Consider the following 20,765-nt stretch of genomic DNA (forward strand, 5'->3'; position numbering starts at 1 on the left):
AGCATTTAATATTGCCTTCCACGCTATAAACCGTAATAAGCCACCGACCCTACTATATAGGTCTCTCTGCGAAGAGATTTTTTTTCCACGAATTACAAAGTAATGTTGCGGACTCACTTGGCTGCCCCTCGTGAGTCCACAACATTTTGACCACTGTGATGACATCGAATAGCGATGTCGATAAGAGTACACGCCACGCTAAACAACTGTTGATTTGTTAAAGATAAAACACTTGCTAGACATGTTTTTAACCCTGACGCTTGACTGCAAAAGTTCGAAAATATTCATCGCTTAGGATAATATAGCTCCTCGCGCGATGATTTTGAAATTTGATACATTTCCCTGGAGAGCATCTTTGATAGACTACACACAAGCAAGTACCAATTTTGAAAGAGTTTATTTTAATGTTAACCTTAACGCACTTTTTATCCAAGAGCTATGTACAAAACTGTATGGAAAATAGTGGCTCATAGTGTAACATAATGCCATACAAAGATGTAACAAAGTGATGTACTCCAGGCTATGAATACGGTATTTTCCTTTCTTTTCGACCCACGGACGTTTCTTTTGAAGGCTAAGACCGAATACAAAACCTAATTTAAAAAATATTTGAATTATAGGGCTGCTGGATCACGATTATTCCCGAGTTTCTCTTTATAGTAAAGCGCGAAACTGCTTTCTGATGGACAGTGCGTTGCCTTGGTAAATAGGGCAAAAGGCTTTGTAGGAGATGGCATCACTATTTTAACCTTCAACTGCACTGAGGGTACAACTACATGGTACCACTATCAATATCATTCAATTGCCTATGTTTATCTAATACCCGCTAATTGCTGATACTCTTCACGGGACAATGCAGAATTTATCCCCTTCCCCCACCCCCTATAATACACACGAAATATTCTCTACTTCTTCTTTCCTCTTGCGTCCGACAAGTCAGGTAAAGACGTAGGCTTAGCTTAGTAGCTCTGGCCGTTTTGCAACTGATCCAGAGGAACTGCCGAACGTAAATGAGCGGGAACATCCGCTAGATTATCAACTGAGGCTGAAAGTAGTGACGAGGAAGACTTGGTCTCAGTCTTTGGGTCCGAGGATCCATTAAGGGCACTGGATTCTAGCAAATGGAAAAAAAAAAAATGATGAAGAGGAAATGTAAGAATGGCTAGTTTTTATTCAGCTCTCTCAACAAAACACAGAGTATCTTAGTGAAACTACAGTCGTAGGTTTTAAATGAAAAAATGGCCGGACTTTCTGGGTTTACCTTCGGCAACATATTTCTCTAATTGCGCCGTGTAGTATCCATTGTGATCCAGCCGGGCGATGATATTCAGCATCTGATGTTCACAGTCTGTAGTAGAGTAATGGCTAAGTTTCTCCAATAAATCCATCAAATGACGAGAAAAATTATTGTCGAAGTTCTGAACGGTGCGTTCAAAATCCTCTCCACTGATCATTTGGTCAACATGGTCAAACACAACCTAGTGTTGATAATGACAAGTTAGAAATGCGGATGTAATGACAAAAATGCGCCACTCCTGACAACACCATTCACCATTCTGCCCAAAGCGGGAGAGGGGCCGAAGGGTCGGAGGATTTTCGTTGGGTCACAATGAAATTTACCTGTCTCCCCTCCTTGGCTCTGTAGTATTGTGATAATCTCACTTCATCGGCGGTCAATTTTCTATAGGCCCCCCTTTATACCCTGTTAGTGACCACTGATCCCTCCTCCATTCCCCCTGGGAACTGTGTTATTCCCCCAAATACAGAATCACAACCAACCAGCACCTGTCCGTGATGAAGTGTGATGGGGGGGGGGGGGGGGGAGAAGGGGGGTCTGGCAAACGCTTGAACGACACCGATCAGCCCAATGCTTTTAATGGTTTTATTAGTTTATTTTGAGGAAAGATTTCACTCCTGAGGGCTGCGTGGAAGCTTCAGAGAAACTGAAAGTCATAAGTAACACGGCCATTGACCATGTTAAGGTTTTGCTTCCGCATGTTTTAATTTATTCATCGTTTGAACTCTTCTTAAAAATTAAACAGTTGGATAACCATGAAGTCAGCACAGGGTTCCACTATCTGCGTCGCGTTATTTGATTCTGAAAACGTGAATGATCCACTGCATATAAATAAAAATGACTACAATACCTTTGCAGTAGTTTTACGCTTCTCCTGTTCACCGGGTGGTGGACCTTTCTTACTCATTGGACTCAATCCTGTACCATCAGTCTCCTGCGACTCCACGCTTGCGCTCTGGGTGAACCGCTGACAAGTAACCATATAAGAAATTGTTAACTTGATCCTTTCGAAAGCTTTAAAAGGAAATACCAGACACATCTAAACTAAAAGGTCGTTATTTCACCGAAAAGACAAACACATAAACCGCCAAAATTTGCGGCGCCCGATCAAAAGCGATAGTGAGACGTGGGAGATGAGAGGGGAGGGGGGGGGAGGTGTAGAGAACATATAACGCAGTAAATGGTTTGAACCCGGGAGTAACATGTGAAGGTGTAGTCTGATCGTCCGGGTGAGTGTAGTCCTGAGAAGGACTGTTGTCGGTGGTAGTGACTGACGTTTCGACAACCTGTGCAGAAGTCATCATCAGAGTCAAGTGAATGATTGCTGTTTTTTTTTTTTTTTCGATCTGTCGGTAAAGTTAGGTCGTTCTTTTTCGGTCGTTTGTGATGTCGTGAATGAGTCGTTTGTATGGAGCGGGTAGTTGTTGACATCTGTTTAGGGGAGTCTGTTCTTAGAACAGTCTGAACAGTCTGAACTTAGAGCAGACTCCCCTAAACAGATGTCAACAACTACCCGCTCCATACAAACGACTCATTCACGACATAAACATCACAAACGACCTAAAAAGAACGACCTAACTTTACTGACAGATCGAAACAGACCAATCACGACCGATTTACGTCTCTTGAGTCTTACAGCCAATAACATCACGGCAAAACAAACCGATCATTTCACACGAACTGGAATAAGAACATTCTACTGACAACAATCATTCACTTGATTCTGATGATGACGTCCGCACAGGTTGTCGAAACGTCAGTCACTACCACCGACAACAGTCATTCTCAGGACTACACTCACCCGGACGATCAGACTACACCTTCACAGAACATATAACATCATTACCTGCATACAATTCGTGAATGTCACACAAACCAGCATCAACTTGCTAACAACCTGTCACAAAACGATAACGTATTTGTAAATGTTACCTGTAGGAAAACAAGCATTCCAAACCACCCCATTCCCACTTTCCACGTTACTTATCATGGTTAGCGTCGTGCAGCTCTGGCTTTGCGATCTTTTAAACTAGTCTTATGAAAGAAAAATTTTAATGCTACTACTTTCTCGCAGTGAAATCCGTTTGCATCACGTTGCTGCTCTCACCTTCAGCAGTTCTATATTTGTCAGCATACAGTCTTTCAAACAGCGGTCCAAAAAGTCGTTGTGGTTTTCTAATACACCATCGATATTTGTAACCTGTGTAAACAGATAAACAACACACGAAAAGTGACTTCAAGTTATAAAAACGCGCTACATCCTGAGCTAGCCTTATCTTAATAAGAAAAAGAAAAGCAGAACTCTATTAACGACTTGTAAAAGTTCTTGAGTACTATGCACTCTGGCGTCACTTCTGACGAGTTTCACAACTTTCTGTTAATAGGTTCTGGTGAGGTAATCACTACAAAACAAAAAAAACACTCAGGGCTTTCCTTATCTAGGATACTTTGTAGTTACATTTCACAATGAGTAGAAACTTAGTTCTCTATGGGCAAATAACAGAAACGAAGTTTTTTGCAAGAGTAGTTCAATTGACTGGATAGTCACTCTATCAGTAGAATGATGGCGAAAAGTTAGAGAAGAGTTCAGTTTCAGAATTTTACAGCATTTCACTTGGAGTTCCTTTTGATTAAAATAAGAACAAGAGTCCGCTGGCAGTTAGCATTGTAGAGTACCTTGAAATTTTCCGTGGCCCTAAAAAAATAGCCTCACCGCCTCCCCTAACACAAGTAAACTTCTAACCCCTGCACTAGCCAAAATAATAGTCAGTGATGACGGTACTTGTCAGTTCTATGCCGATAGATTCACCGATTTGCATTTATCGTGTCCGCAAGTAGAAGTGTTTCCTGAGACCAAGTAAAGCGTTTTCAAGGCTAATAAACTAATTTATCAATTGAAGAGAGCTTTGCCTGTGTATCATACCGTTTTAAGACTTTTCTCCATAACATGCCAGCTGGGCTCCAGAACCTCAAACATCATATAGTGCTCGTACGTCTGTACAAAGTGCAGCATCCGCTGTCGAAGAGCAAACGCAGCCGCATACCTGTGCAAATAGATATATTACAAGCGGTGACGAACGAACCTAATAAGTCCACCAAGACTCGCACCACATGTACCTGAAAGTTCTATTTCCTTAGTGTTTTCAAACAGAAGATGTAGGAACCAAGTCTTCTTTCTTTATACAAAAAAAAAAAAAAAACTAAAGATATGCTATCCACCCAACAGCGATTGAGAATATACATCACGTTGAAATAAAAATTTGTCTAAGGTTGGGTCTACATACGAGGTAAATAATAGAAAAAGTTACAGGAGCTTACTCCAGTGTCTGTGTGTGAAACATAAAACAACCTGTTTACCCCCCTCCCCTCCCCACTCATCCATTTGCAAGTATCTATTTATACTCCTTCATTAACACCCCTGGGGGAGGCTCCGTGACAGTGAAGTGGTTGGTTCGACAACCTATCCGTCCAGTGTTCAATGCACTAACTGTGATGCACAGCATATCCTACAGTTCAAACATGAAAGAGTCCGGCCTTCTAGTTTAAAAGCCTCATGACTCACCATGGGGAGGAATTGAGAGTAAACTGCTTTGCTCGCTTGTTGCTCACCCAAACACTGAAAAAAAAATTAAGGAATAGATCAGTCCGAAATCGACCGCACGATACAATGTGCGGAATTAAATAAATTGTCCTTCGGTAACAGATAATTCTACCGAGTCTTCCCCTCTTTTCTAATCACATTTAATTGGGGCAATTTTTAATTGAGTGTTGAACGAAATCCAAGATTGTTTTGGTTTTGCTTTATTACGTTCTCCTCTGTGATTGGCCCACACAACTTGTGCCAACCCCTCAACCAATCGAAGCAAAATTAAAACCAATCGCGGCTTGGCCCCAGACTCCTGGTTTCTCACATTTAAGGGAGTTTGTTTGTTTTACTGTGAGTTCTCACACTTTCTTGGTTATATCATCCTTTGTCCTGTTAGGCCGTTGTAATTACTTTGGCCTTGGTTTTGAGACACTGGCAACGTAATTATTTCCAAAAAATGAATAACTTACAGAACATCCCCAAAATGAACTGCTCAAAACAATATTCGGTTGCAGTTACTGAAGGGAAAAAAAAAAAAAAAAAAAAAAAAAAACGCACACAGCAAGTGAAGCGGTTCTTACTTGCACAGTTGTCTTTCAACATGACGGGCATAAAATAAATGTCGAAACAGCATCTGGTATTTCGTGAGAGCCTTCACAAGCGAACGAACAAAATAAAATGACAATTCATTAGTTAACAAACCAAAATGAACTAAAAAAAAAAAAGAGCATTTGTTGGAATACAGGGAATTAGTGATGTTTTAATAATTATGTCAGTTATTGGTTTTCTCTGAGAGAGGAGGTGAAGTAAAACGCAGAACAGGAGAGTAAGGCCGGCAAAGTGTTCCTTGCAGTCTTAATCTTTTAGTACTCCAGTTTTACGAAGCAAAATACGTTACCGTGGAATTCAAATTCCATGTCCGTACCAAACGTTACTTTTTATGGAGACTTCGAAATACTATTTTTTAACACGAGAGAAGTTAACTAACCCAATAAAATTCTTACTTTTTTGCTAAGAATTAACGAAACGGGCCATTTCACCACGTAATCAAATGAGAAAGCTTCAAGTCCTGAAAAAGAAAAAAAAGATCCGTTGAGGAATTACGAATGTGTGACCCTTCGTACGGCCCCGTGAGTTGCAAAATGCAACAAGAAAGCAGGAAAGAGAAACTTCAAATAGCTGCAGTCATGTGACAAAATTCGTTAATTTAATTCTTGTTGGGTCAGACCGGACGGATAACTACTTGGCTCTCGGTCATGACGTAGCTACGTGCATACGTCATGACTGAAAACCAAAGATTTCCCCGTTCGGCCCTTCCACTCAGTCAATAAGTGGACATTACTGACTAAAATATTAGCTCACTAACCTGATATCTGGAGTTCAATGGGATCCTGATTATACGTCGTTGTACCTAAAGCGGAGGGATGGGGAGGGGGGAGAGGAGGGAGAAAGAAAAAACTACTCAACAAATCTACAACATTACAAACTCAACTTCTGATGAAGTAAACAGATAGTTGCATACACCACAACGGATGAAATGCTACAAATATTCTGGTAAGGCAGGCTTCACAATAGTTTTAATTTTGAGTTTATCTTTCTTTACCTTTACTGTCATAAGCCACAGACAAAATACGAAAGAGCTGAGTAATGAGGTCATAGGGAAGCAAATCAACTCTGCAAATGAAACGTAAAGAATGTAACAATATGACGTACATGTCTCGCACAATGATACTGAGTTGAAGGTTTGACCGGATTTTATGTGGTTGAAGGTGAATTACAGGGTTCATGGTGGTTTCACCCCCTTGCTAGCTCGCTCTCTGTCCCCTTTGCGTTCACATTGGCTGATGATAAAGCAAACCCTTTTTTTGATTGGTCGTTGGGATTACTTGGATTTTGGTTTTACCACATTGAGTTGAAAACTGTTCCTAATAAAGTACCTTAAGTCATCTTTGTATGGATCATTGTTTGCTGTGCTTGTCCTTAGAGCTAACTCCAACAATGTTTCCAGTCTGGAAGGCATTATATCTACATCACACTCAATCAGAGAAATACAACCGTAAAGTTTTGGTACGAGTGCATGAAGTCTCGTAATACTTTATAACTACTTCACAAAAGATGAAAAATATGGACAGTAGAGGTTGACGTACCTTAGTCCAAATCACAAATAAACCGTTCAACAAGAGTGTTAACAGAGAAAAGACACAATCCATTGCAAGTATTCGGCAACAAAGCAATGTCTAGTGCACTGCACAGATAACTTTTCAAATAAAAGTACAAAAGCACTATTTAAAACGCACAAGGCATTCACTTAGTAATTCTAAACTCGCCAATGTTATTCCACACGAAATGTGTTTAATAGATGTAATAAAAGTTTCCCCTTATAAAGACGTCTTTACAAAGGATACCATCCATGTTTTTCTTCATCTCATCTTCAGCTAGATCCATGAATTGAACAAAGAAATCTCCTAGATCCATGAGGAAGTAATGCTTGATAGACCTACAAATAATATGCAGTTCTGCAGTAAATGGTTTGAACCCGGGGGTAATATGTGAAAGTGTAGTGTGATCGTCCGCGTGAGTGTAGTCCTGAGAAGGAAGGACTGTTGTCGGTGGTAGTGACTGACGTTTCGACAGCCTGCGCGGAAGTCATCATCAGAGTCAAGTGACGACTTCCGCACAGGTTGTCGAAACGTCAGTCACTACCACCACCAACAGTCCTTTTCAGGGCTACACTCACCCCGATGATCACACTTCACTTTCAATATGCAGTTCCTCATGAGAGTGCAAGGAAACGCAACTAACACTTTGTGCTGCATATCTTTAACAACTTAAAAGAAGAAAAAACCAAACAAACCGACCGAAACCATAGGGACATCGTCCGCGTGTTTAGTTCGTGGACCAAGCAGGCATGACCGCGTTTTGCTTGTGTAATGAATGAACTAAGCACCAGAAAAAAGGGGACAAATGACGTAATCTGCAGTGGTGAGTGGGTGTGGACTTAATTCCTTACCTCAATCGAGCCATCAATGCCCTTTCATCCATCAACAGATCCAAGAGTGTCTTGCTCGCATAGCTGTAAGCCTTTTCAATTTTTTCAACGTATTCTCTCTCATTCAGTGTGTAAATAATCTCATCAGCGTTTGGGCATTGGACGTTCTGACCTAAAATAAAAAAAATATGTACTCTAACCTCCAGAGGACCTGCCTGGGCCGAAGTTTATTGCATTCATATTCTTACATTTGTTTGCATCGACATTTTTCCTTTTTTGTATTTAACCTAAAAATGAAACAATAGCAATAAAGCAATTGTTGCATTCTACACCTGTTGCCATCCTACTGCTGAACTTCAGCGCTCGTGACAAGACGAAAAAACATCTAAAGTTCTTTATTTTATTATCAAGCTTGAAATAATGTTACCACCTTTTTCATTCTATTTTTTATCCCCATAAACACATCGCAAAACTTTTACATATTGTCTGGTAACACTAAGAAAATTTGTTTGTAGAATTGTGGAGAGTAACAAGCAAACTTACCGCACTGTCGAAAAACATTCAAGTATTTCCCTGTGCTGAGAATGTTTTGTGCCACCTGGTGAATTGAACAATGGGTGAGCACAAGGATAACTTAACTTATACCTTCCCAAAAATTCTACAGCTTCACCGGTAAACAAAAATAAAGCATTTACAGTGTTATTTTAAATTCGGAAGCAAATGGCCATGAAGAATATTGGATGAGTGTAGATTGGGTGTAACCAAGGAAATTCACCGCTCATCTTCTCACACCCGATCATGCTTCATCCCTCTGAATCTAGGCACTGCATTCCTCATCAACATTTTGCGAATCAAAAAGCCAAACAACAAGAAAAAGAAACAGAAATTCAAAGAAAAGTAACATAGAAAGTGCACATAATAGGATCTGCCAGGAGAAGCCTCTTATTCTTAACCTTCCACTCGTGAATAGATTCAAACTCTCAGGTAAACAGATATCGTTTACAGTACGACATATATTTATTAATCAAAATTGATCCCATAATTACCTTTTCCAGAAATACAGGAATGTTCTCTCTCACAACAGTGTATCTTTGCTCCCAGTAGGTGACAAAAGTTAAGAGAAATACAAATTATCTGTAATATTGATGTGTATGGGCAGAAATTTTCACAACTTCTTGCTGAAACTTCTTCTAAAACGAGACCTGGTTCACACACATCATTCTGGTAGTTTTATCATGGCAGTATATCTAGTTTAAAACTGTTCACAGACCTTCCATTTCCTCTTCCCAAGCAGCAGCAAAGTAAGGCCTACTGACAGGGGAACTAACAGACAGGTTTGCATCTTGGTGGCCCACTTTTTAAACCTTCACCCCTTGTGCTTCCTTAATTGACCCTTTACACCCTAACATCAGTATGCATATTCTCCATACTGTTCTCTATACAATTCCTAAGGACCTTTACACCCTAACATCAGTATGCATATTCTCCATACTGTTCTCTATACAATTCCTAAGGACCTTTACACCCTAACATCAGTATGCATATTCTCCATACTGTTCCCTATACATTTTCTATGATGCTGACAAGGAGAATTTGTTTTAGCTTTGTCTTTAGTTGGTGATCATTTCCTTTATTCTCGTGACTTTAAAGTGTGATTCAGGGGTGATATTGTAAGGAGAAATTAGATGCTGGTCACTCTTAGGAGTCATAGGGTTACCTGGTAACTATAGAAACGGCTGTGGAAAGACTGCCATGGCTTGTTCTACAAGAGTTTATCGAAAATCTCAAACAAACATCTTCAAAGGATATGCATCATTGTAATCTTCAGTGACCTTCTCTTTTTGAATGGAACCATGTTCTGCCACAAGGAACTGCAATGATGGAAAATACATTTATTTACCAACACATGACATTTTAACCTACGTAACATAAAAAAAAAACTACACAGAAGTTGCATGGTAAAAAAAAAAAAGGCAATCAACAAAATCAAATAAATTTATTTATTCATAAAAACTAAAAATTAAGAATCTAAACACCTCAGAATAAGGATCACTAATAATTCCTTTGTAAATCCACTGCTCGAGGATATCAAAATATGGAACACAGGCCTGTAATAAAGGAATAATAACATCCAAAATAATTAGGAATTTTTTCAAAACATGTTAGATGGGAAAAAACATAAATGGGTAATATAACTGGATAAATACATTCTTAAGAGTTATCAAATTAAATTAACTGTTAATAGTGAAACCAAGAATCTGACTGCCATAGAATAGGACACATTAGGGAGGGAGGTTCCTTGGTTGGTTGTGTAGTACACAGCGGTTAAAATGAAATCGGTTTTATTCACGTACCTAAGAGAACTAACTAAATAATTAAACACACGCTGTATATATATGCAAGTCTCGAGGGTACTACATCACACCATCACGTATCACATTGCATCGTGCATATTACATGCTCGTTGGCATCCTATACACTACAGGTTGCATATCCAACCTCTTAATCTTCATCACTTTTCCTTTACTACTCTGACATGAAATGGTCTGTTCTGTTAATTAAGGGTTCTTACCAGTGTTCTACCTTTTAGGTGGTAACTGGTAAAATTTACTCCCTGTTACAGTACTGTTATAGTACCTCTTATTACTACCTAAAATTGCTCAGATTCTTGAAAATTCAAGAGGTAAAGGACTACTCTACCAGTTTGAAAATCTATTTTGTGCTTAAATGGGGGAGAACACTGATTACAATTAAAACAATTATGTTTTGAACTCTATCCTTATTCCATCTAAAGGGTTCATGCCAAGTTAACTCTTTGCTCTCCTCAGGAGCTCATTGGGGTACTAGGCCAAACAAACAGTTAATCTCAGTTTGCTTCCAAACTTTGCACTCCTTTGTCAAAAAGAGGGATTTTCTGGATTGAAAAATTTTGCAGTATATTATTTTGAGGTTCAGTAAGTGTATGATTCTTTCTGCCTCCCCTGATAACTGCCAAGTTAGTGAGTACACTGTACAACTTAAGATATTGCTACATTTTAAAGATGAAAATACACAACATAATGCATACTCACTGCCTGAGTGAGGAACAAGCAAAGATCTTGGGATTTCCTGTCCCTGTGTAAATGATATTACCAGTAAGTTGAGACTGATGTCTGGAAAACATTTAGGGAAACAAAAGCCTGGAACACAAATTTTCTTGTAGACTGATACAGTTTTAAACAAAACACATACCCTGTATATCCTACAGTCTTTTCATGTAACAGTGTCAACACTGCACCTCCCTTACAACTTCCCTAAAGTAGACAGAAATTTAAAAAGCCACAGCTGACAAACAACACAAACTTGACCCTTACCACAAACTTACTTTACCAGTAAATAAGTTACTAAGAACTGCTTGTATACTGTAGATGGTTTACTTCTTTTGTATGACCTCTACTTTTTTCATGCAAATTTTCATGCAGTAAGTTTTGTCTGTGAATGCCTTAATTACCAGTAATCATTTACTCCTTCAAAGTCTGAAGATTTTAATTAGTCTAATGTGTTGATTCTCCAACTGAATGTATCCTACAGGGTCAAGGAAAGTTAATACTTACCTTGTCAATAGCCACTGCTATAGATGACAGTATCTCCATAGTTCTCATACAAGGCTGAATATAAAACCACAGTTTCTGCAATGACAGCTGACCCTAAAACAAAACAGTTAAGAATACAATTAAGACTTTATATGTCACAAAACTTAAGTATATCAATGGTACCTCACCAGAAAAAAGAATGTTTAAAGAGTTTTTAGAGCTGGTAGTTCTTAAGTCTTGTTGCTGTATGATAAAGTTAGTCTAGCCTGGAACAGCCCTTTTCCTATGCAAGCACTGAATATGTTCTCTATACAATGTAGCTAGCAGTTTTGACCAACAGCTGACAAAATAATGATGGGAAGAGGGGACCATTCAAGACAACCTAGCTTCTTTCTGTCACCCCCCTCAGTACAATTTCTTTTGGCTCACACTTCCTTCCTGGTCTTACTCATCCAAAACCAGGGTGTTAATTAAGAGATTGGATAATTCTCCAGCTATTAGAAAACTATTCGCCAGCTACATTTGATGGCCTGAGGTATTTTTAACCACATGAAGGAGTATTCTCTTCTCAAAATTGTACACAATTCTCCTGCTTCCTCTGGCCATTCACTTCTTACTAAAATCCCAACTGTATAGCTGCGGCTAAAAATGGTTTAATATAATCACCCAACTCCACCAATAAAACCCACACCTGAAAAGTATTAATTAAAATGGTAGATCTAGGATTGCTGTGTACCTCCTCCGACACATATATGACAGAAAGCTACTAAACTTAAAGCTATAAATAAAACTTTAAATCACTCCTACCAACCAACAATATTAATTATAATAATTACATTTATTCCACAAGACATAACTAAATGGAAGTCAACTTCAACTGTGAACAGTTGGAAGCTATAGTGTATGTAATCAATTGTCTTCAAGGTTACAGGTAATACTGACCAGTCTAAACTGATGCTCTAATTGGGCTACAAGAATGAGATATTCCTTTGAAAGAAAAATAAAAACCTCAGCATATAAATCAAGAACCAACAAAAATTATGTCACTAAAATTAACATTTAGTATTTAGTGCATGCATTCTTTGCAATAGTGAAGTAGTGATTTCCTTACAACACATACTCTGTCTTAGTGTTTGGTGTTCATAACAACTGGGACCTCATCTACCTGACTGTAATATGATCTTTTCACATAATTTTATTAATGTTTTATGATTAACTTCTTGAAGGGAATTCTGGAGTTTTCACACTTAAAATACTGAGAATACCTCTATTCAATATTGTAGATCAACGAGTTAAAAATCACATCATTCATTGCTCAGTTTGATGATGTGCTTTTTATGATCATAAAACTGTAATATTTATTGTTATTAAGAGCAAAAAATTATTTCCAGTCAAATTTCATATTACCTTCAATAATGTCCTCATTGCAGCACATAAAGCATGATTTACAAGACCATGTTCAAAGGAAGATTTTGCTAAAAGAGGAAAACAGTCAAATTAATATAAAGTAATTATGATTACAAAAAGAGCAATAATTATTATTGATTAAACAATAACTATTACTGACATGATCCTGTAGATAATGAAGATTGATTTATTGAATATGACACTGTCTGTTAACGTCTAGTCTCGGTTATTATTCGTTCTGATGAAGGGCTAACGCTCGAAACGTCAGCTTTTTAACTCTTTACAGTGGCCAATTCACAATTTCAACTTAGTTGATAAAACCAAATTACCTTCAGTTGTTACCCCCACTGATGCAGCACCACAGTTTCTATAGAAACTTTCCCCATTTTATTCATTAATCAAATTAGAGGGCTAGGCAAAACAATAAAAACACTAATGTGGCCTTGAATTACTGTAAAATATTGTAGGAGTTCAAGCTTTCACTGCTCAACAACGTCATCAGGGTTGGATAAGATAAAATATTCCACGAGGGCCGAATAAAAGGGAGAAAAGTGTCATGACTATACTAATGAGCTAGTGTCACTGCGAGAGGATCCAGTGTGATATGGGTGGTGTTAGAACAATAGGTCCGCAAATTCAATGCATTCTTCTCAAGAGTTAAGAGGGCTCGGCCCTAAGAGTGACTGGCTTGTGACTTCTCCTTACACCATTGCCCTTGAATCAGATGTAAAGGTCATGAGAATAACGGAAATGATCCCCAATTCAAGAAGCCCCTGATATATTGATTGTCAAACAAATTCTCCTTGCCATTACCACGGGAATTGTAGAGACAGATTGGTGTGGAGAATCTTAATACAGTCAGGGCTCGACACTACCTTTTTAACTTGCTAGCCAAGTGGCAAGTGACGACTTAAATGTTACAACAATTTCAGTTTGTTTACTAGCCAAACTGGCTGATGGAAATCAAAAACCACTAGCCAAAACTGAATTTCCACTAGTCTGTGTCTAGTTGGCTACTGTTAGCATCAAGCCCTGACAGTGGCAAATGCCTTATGTCAAATTTTAGGTCACATTCTGGTATTGTCTTTACTGGTTCTCTCATCTCTATACTGGAATGGAAACAGTGAGATAAATATCCCTCAACCTTCATGAGGTTTCTTTCTCTTCTAGTTACATTGTAAATATGAAACAATAAGCCTGACTAGTATCTACCGGAAAGAAATCTTTTTTTTTTTTTTGGAACTTAACTGGAGATCTATGAACAATACTTTCAAAGGCTTTCATTAACTAAAGAGTATGGGGATTGATTATCTTGAATATACCTTCCATGAATCTGCAAATGGTCGAGTAGTGAGAGCAGACTGGTAGTATCCTTTGCACCAGCTCCAACAGTGTTATCTCTGTGAGAAAAGATCACCACCAGTTGCACAAACACATAACAAAAAACTGTTCAAAGTTGAATGCGACCCATCCTACCAATTACATGATTGTAGATGTCAAATCAACAACCAATATAAAAAACTGTAACATTCAAGAGTAGATGTCAAACATAGCTTCATAAGTATGGGGACACACATAGCTTAATGGTCAGTGTCATTGACTACGATTCAAAACATCACTTTTTTGCCATCAAAGTTATGGTGTCAGGCATATGCAGTGTACAAAGTGCTCCTAGCCAGCAAGGTGTACAGGACTGTATAAAATGGCAGGCATCAAAGCCTGATGCAGGGTCCTCCTTAAAAAGGGGAACCAAAATACCTGAGCACTAGGATACATAACTTACAGTAAGTACCCACATACATTCACATGAAATATAAAGGAGCTCACTTCTACTCTAAATTTTTTAGCTAGGTTCCTTCACAAGAATTCCCAAGCACCTAGCAACATAATGAAACACCTGCTGATGAAATGAAACAACATCTCATCAGGCAAAGACACTGTGCCAATCCAAGTGGCTTGAAATGTGACAGGAATGAGTCTTAGGATACAATCTCTAAAAGTAAACCACTAAGCTCACAGGCAAGAAATTTTCATTACTGACATTTCCAATTTAAGTCTTCCTCAGCAAGTCACATTACCTAGAGTCTTGTCAATGGTGAAACTTCTTGCACTGTACTTGTCTTTGAGGGGTTTGACAAGCAAATATTTTCCCTCCACACCCTAAAATAAATTCAAACATATTGGTTTGTCAAAAGCAACTCCTGCCTGTAAATGAGAGAAAATGGTTAGACATGCTGTTTACAAAAAATATTATAGAACAAAATTTTTGTAAGTTGAGATCCAATAGTATACCTTCAAATGAATTGGGCATTTCAATATACCATAGCATTTATTTATAGCATTTATTTTGAGTGAAACTCTCACCATCATGAGGAACAAAAGATCTTCCACTATAGCTAACTCCTGCATTGGTAGAGGTAATGTACCAACTGACACAGGCTGCAAAGTATCAACAACAAAGACAAGTCAAATTATAATAAAAATTCTTTAATTTACGGTGTGGACACAGTGATGGGGATAGTCTAATTTTTCCTTCCAGTTTGATTTCTATTTGTCTCAAAAATTTATTTGTGATTATCAAGAATGACATATCATGATGATAAACTCAATAAGGAAAAAAAAAACAAAATGCTAAAAGAAAGCAGTCTTAGCCAACTGAGGGAAAACTATGACCTATTGTTTTCAAATGAATTTGACACTTACTGGAGTGGACTGACTTATGCCCGGTCCAGAAACATAGTCTCTGCTTAAGTAAGGCCGTTCACTGACCCAAGAAGGAGTGGGTGGTAAATTCCCTACGAAAATACAAAAATGTAGGTTCAGGATTTAGATATTAAACTTGCATGGAGATACAAGTAGCTGTTTGTAACCTGAAGTACAGCATACAATCAGTACATATTCAAAAATTATGGCAGATCAGAAAGAAATTCATTGTTAGCTCTGAATCTTGACCATAGAGTTTAACAATCTAGAATCTGTTAGCAGTTTTGACATACCAGTCCTCTTTGCTTGTTTCTCTCTCAAGGCTTTCAGCACAGCTTCTGGTGATGATCCTGATTGACCGGCACTGCTTGTGACAGAGGCCAGCTTAGTGCGTAGCTATGATAGACACAACATTACAGCTTAAGAATCTATCACTGGGTAGTCTCAGTCAATTCAACTTTCTTTCTCAACACACAGATGGCACATAACCGCCTCCCGGTTAGCTCAATGGATAGAGCGCTGGACTGTTGTGTGGGAGGTTGAGGGTTCGAGCCCCAGCCGGACCAACACTCAGGGTCTTAAAATAATTGAGAAGAATATGCTACCTTTCTATAACATCAAGAAATGGTTAGATATTCTAGTCTTCTCGGATAGGGACAAAAAAATGGAGGTCCCGTCTCCTGTAGGGTTAGGGGCAGGAGATGTCGGTTAATTTCCCATGCACGAGATTACTGTGTGATGGATGTACTCCCCTGGGGTGGGATGGGTGGTTAACAGGACCCCCCGTTGATACCAGTGTTCCCTACACTGAAGGGGCTATCCTGTATAAATATAGATGTCTACTCTACTCATAGCCCTAGTTAACTCTTAACACCCTAACATCAGTATGCATATTCTCCATACTATTCTCTATGCATTTCCTAAGGTTTTTAACAAGGAGAATTTGTGGGACAATTCAGAGCTTCTTTAGTTGGTGATCATTACTTTGATTCTCATGACCTAAATGTGTGATTTAGGGGTGATCTTATATGGAGAAATTAGATGCTCGTCACCCTTAGGGATTAAACAGTTACTGTTTATCTTGTAACTTGAGTGCTAAGATGTCAATAGACCTAAAAAGAATCAAGTTAGTAAGAGAAAAACACTTTGATTCTGATGAAAACTTCCAGCAGGTTGTTAAGGTCTCAGTTTGTAACTTAGACAGTTGTTCTTGTTGGGATTATCAACGTCAAGATGAACAGCTAGATTACTTAATAGTAAATAAACTCCTTCAGGTGGCTGGTATATCCAGTGATGATGTCTGTGGCTGAGATTTTGTCTTTAAAATGCACATTTGGCCAAGAAGCAAAGCTTCAATGGCAAATGTGAAATTTTGAGGACAATCTCTCATTCAAGGACTTTATCAGCTCACATTCCAGCAAGCCAGAAGGAGGTTTATTTATTTGATAACCCTCTCATTATTTTTTGTATCACACGTTGACAGCAAATTTTTTTAGTTTTTTTTTACTTTCCAGAGCAGTATTTGAGATCAACTTTTTAAAATATCACTGCCACTGGGCTTTATGAAATGAGTTAGTTTTTCTTCCATCTGATTAGCAATAAAGATAAAAAAATTGAAACTTTGAGCTGTTTTTTTCCCCCTGACTTATAATTTGCCTCCTCTCAAGGAAAAATATTGTGATAAATAGGGGTTATTACATGAGGAATGTCAAGTAATTTTGTACCACATGACATAAGTAGCCAGTAGAGCCCTGAAAAAATTAATGGGTGGGCTCTAGACTAGAGGTACATGTACCTCAGTCTTCACACAGCAGTAATCATTAACAACTCTACTTTCTAAACATTCCCTCCTTGTAATCATAAAAAAAAGACTCAATCTTCAATAGCTCTGACCCAATTCAAAAGAGAAAGCCATTCCAGTTTATTCTTAAGCTCTTTCCACACTTACTTCATTCAGTTCATGTTGTGACATAGGACCAGATGCAGGTATGATATCCTGTATGGCATCAGCTTTTGCTAAAGCACTACTTTTGGCTCCACTTGAAATAGCCACCAGATGTGCCTTTGAACGATCCTTAGAGTTCTTTTCAAGGAAAGTTAGCATCTAGAAAAAAGTTATTATTTCAGAAATGTGAACTTCAGTCATCTTGCACTATCCTTGGAAAGATCTTAAAGTTTCCCTTACAATAATCATACTTTATGGAATTCCTTATCTAACGATCTTAAACTTTGTGAATCAGTTAATGTGTTTAAATGCTACCTTAGGTCTTGCCTCTTAAGTAACCTTAGCACTTCTGCTATTTAAGTCAATGCTCTATTTTAAGTCTGATATATAATTTTTAGCTTAATTGTATAATTAATTTTTATCTTAATTGTATTGCCTCATCTTGACAAAACCCAAAATCTCTATCATTGTTATTAATAAAAAAAACAGTTAGTTACCCCATAGCAAGTGAAAAAAATATTGTGGCACAAAATTACCCAGGTTAAAAAAATTGTACCAAGTAAAAATAAAATTTACCTTAGAAAAAAAATTACCTGCAACATATACAGGAATAAAAAAAACTAAACAGTACTGGTAAGTCATAAATAAGGCCCTAAAAGATCCTGCAAGATCCTGCAAGACTATTCACCAACGTGGCAGCTTTTCTATCCATGGTCTCAAAAGAAGGAAAATACAATTTTCTAACCTGTTTATCTTCTGCCAGTCTTGAGAGCAAGTAAACCAAAGGATCGAGTTCTCTGACACTAAAAATAAGTATCAATTATTAAACAACTGATTATACTGATATCAAAATATAAAAACATAAAACCAAGACCAAAGCAACCCCAACAGCCAGTCAAAAAAAGACAATACTACAAGCATCAAATGAGAACCCAAAGTATAACCAAGTAAACTGCTTAAATCGTGTGGGAAAAGCATATCTAAGTGAGCATATTATTACTGGTTTAAGTGTTGAATCTGATTTGTTGAGAGAATTAGGTCTCATCAACCAAGTTGATGATGTATTCTGGACCAAATATCAAAACAAAGCAAAACACCAATTTCCTTTGATACTTAATTCCTCCAAAATGCTCATGCTGATGGTATTACAAAACTATCACAATAAGACTATTGTCACAAGCTGAGCACAATTGCCACAACAACACAGCAATATATGACAAAAGAATCATGCTACTCAACTTTTTAGATTTCAGTTCATCATATTTCTTTAAAAAGTCCCTTGGAGTTGTACTTGTTTCAGCTATCTTCTTCTTAGCTGCGTGTGCTGATACCTGATTTTACAAGCAGAAAACTGTCATCCTTCAATTTACACCCTAACATTAGTATAATATCCATATTCTCCACACAGTTCTCTTTACATTTCTTGTGGTAATTACAAGGAGAAATTGTTGCGGCGGTCAGCTTGACTTGGCTACCAGCGGTGTGTGAGAACATTAGTACATTCATATTCTCCACACAGTTCTCTTTACATTTCTTGTGGTAATGACAAGGAGAATTTGTTTGACAATCAGGAATTGTGGTCCAAGAGCTATACTATAAGGAGAAATTAGAAGCCAATCACTCTTTGGAGTTAAAATGGTTAAGTAGCTGGTAAAAACTCTATAAAGTAACCAGACTGAGGGAGGTTTTCTCACCTGTAAAATGAAATATTTGTTGCAACCACACTCCAACATGGATCAGATTCATTTATTTAAATTTAGCCTTACCATATGATTAACTTAAGCCTTGATAATTGTTACTTGGAGTATTATTTTTTTAACCCTTTAACTCCCATGAGTGACCAAGACAGAATAATTTCTCCTTACAATATCAAATTATACAGTATCAAGCAGACAAGTGATGAGAATAAAGAAACATACCAGTCAGGGGATTATTAATTGATCCAATACCAAATTCTCCAAACTACCATCCATAGAATTGTATGACAGACAGTGAGGAGAATTTCTAAGTAGATCTTGGAAGTGAAAGGGTTAAAGATTCAACAAGTTTGGTAGGTAAAGGAAATCTAGTTCATCATGAGTTGGTTCATAGACTAACATGACCTTTAATAGAAGTGCGCTGCTAATTTCTAACCTGTGTTGTCACATACGGGGTCAAGTTCTTGGTCAACATTTCAGCATACACTTCAGGGCCATCTCCAGTACTGGCTCTGTGTGAGACAAAAAAATCAGAATATTCAGAGCGTTATTTTATCTGCATGGTGCTTTAACTAGACTTTACTTCATATTTTTATTTTTCTTAGGAATTTTCATTAACATGCATTTATAACATGTATTTGTTTAGTCTAAATAAAAATTTTTTATTCTTCAACCAGTTGTAATCGCTAAGTTGTAATGAAAGACATCTCAGCAATGAATAGACTGCATATACTGCTGAGATTTACAGCTGTAGTTAAAGTGAACGTGGAGCAATCCTATGTTTGGTATTTTCATGCAGGATAAAATGACCTGTTTCTCTCGTTCCGCGTTTAACTGCTTCGCTCTTTTCCAAACTTACTAATATCATAAACCTTTCCAAATGTAAAGGTTTAGTTGGTTATCGTAACTCTTCTGATCACGATTTAGTGTATTCACCTCCTTTTTCGACGTAAAGATGAAAGAATAAATTCATTATTATAGCTGCATGACTTAAAGTTAGCGTGATCTGGAGACAATCAAAGTATCGTTGAAGTGTACCTTTTGATATTCGCAAGTCTGTGGTTTTGAAATTCATGCGAAATCATACTTTCCAAGCTGAATGAAGTTAAATTCAACTCTATCCCGAATAAGCTAAACTCTCGCTACAAATAGCTTTTAAAAAATTACATGTTATCTCTCCCTGAGAAATTAAGGAACACTTTATTTAGGTGTCTGCGATGCAATAAGCCAATTTGTTTACCTCGATCTAGCAGCGCTAGCAATCGAAAGTTTGCAAATAAGGCAAGTATTTCAGGTTTAAGGTTCTTTATGACGCGATTTTGTTCAATTTACTCACCCTAATAAGCCCAACAGCTGCGAAACATGATGATGTATTCTGAATTCGCTCATTTTACCACTGCTTGCAACAAGAAACTAGAGAATTTGACTCAATATCCAAAGGTGCCTAGGTATAATTGCCGCCATTTTTAATTTAATTTTGATTAATGCAGGTTGGTTGTTGCCGCTGACAAAAAAAGACCACGTACCTTTCCACGGACCACGTTATCACTGTCGGTGTGACCCTGGGAT

The 20,765-nt window shown here is 37.8% G+C and overlaps 1 protein-coding gene across 1 annotated transcript; it reads right to left on the reverse strand.

Moving 5' to 3' along the window:
- Nucleotides 1–378: 378 nt before the first annotated feature.
- LOC111337550 (gamma-tubulin complex component 2-like) lies at nucleotides 379–20,687 on the reverse strand. The gene is made up of 33 exons (XM_088742681.1): nucleotides 20,533–20,687; nucleotides 19,633–19,708; nucleotides 18,739–18,830; nucleotides 18,245–18,302; nucleotides 17,503–17,658; nucleotides 15,848–15,950; nucleotides 15,555–15,646; nucleotides 15,216–15,290; nucleotides 14,930–15,011; nucleotides 14,174–14,251; nucleotides 12,852–12,919; nucleotides 12,387–12,431; nucleotides 11,466–11,558; nucleotides 11,104–11,165; nucleotides 10,944–10,986; nucleotides 9,909–9,980; nucleotides 9,682–9,743; nucleotides 8,919–8,976; nucleotides 8,416–8,470; nucleotides 7,894–8,044; nucleotides 7,289–7,380; nucleotides 6,821–6,908; nucleotides 6,487–6,557; nucleotides 6,250–6,294; nucleotides 5,888–5,952; nucleotides 5,465–5,535; nucleotides 4,860–4,913; nucleotides 4,221–4,341; nucleotides 3,405–3,497; nucleotides 3,144–3,194; nucleotides 2,148–2,264; nucleotides 1,262–1,478; nucleotides 379–1,114 (listed from the first exon to the last, which is right to left on the reverse strand). Exons 1-33 carry the CDS (start codon nucleotides 20,583–20,585, stop codon nucleotides 960–962), a joined length of 2,814 nt encoding a protein of 937 aa, XP_088598807.1. The 5' UTR covers nucleotides 20,586–20,687; the 3' UTR covers nucleotides 379–959.
- Between the last annotated feature and the right edge of the window lie 78 nt (nucleotides 20,688–20,765).

The sequence above is a fragment of the Stylophora pistillata genome, chromosome 1 (assembly GCF_964205215.1).
Source record: "Stylophora pistillata chromosome 1, jaStyPist1.2, whole genome shotgun sequence".
Classification (NCBI taxonomy): domain Eukaryota; kingdom Metazoa; phylum Cnidaria; class Anthozoa; order Scleractinia; family Pocilloporidae; genus Stylophora; species Stylophora pistillata.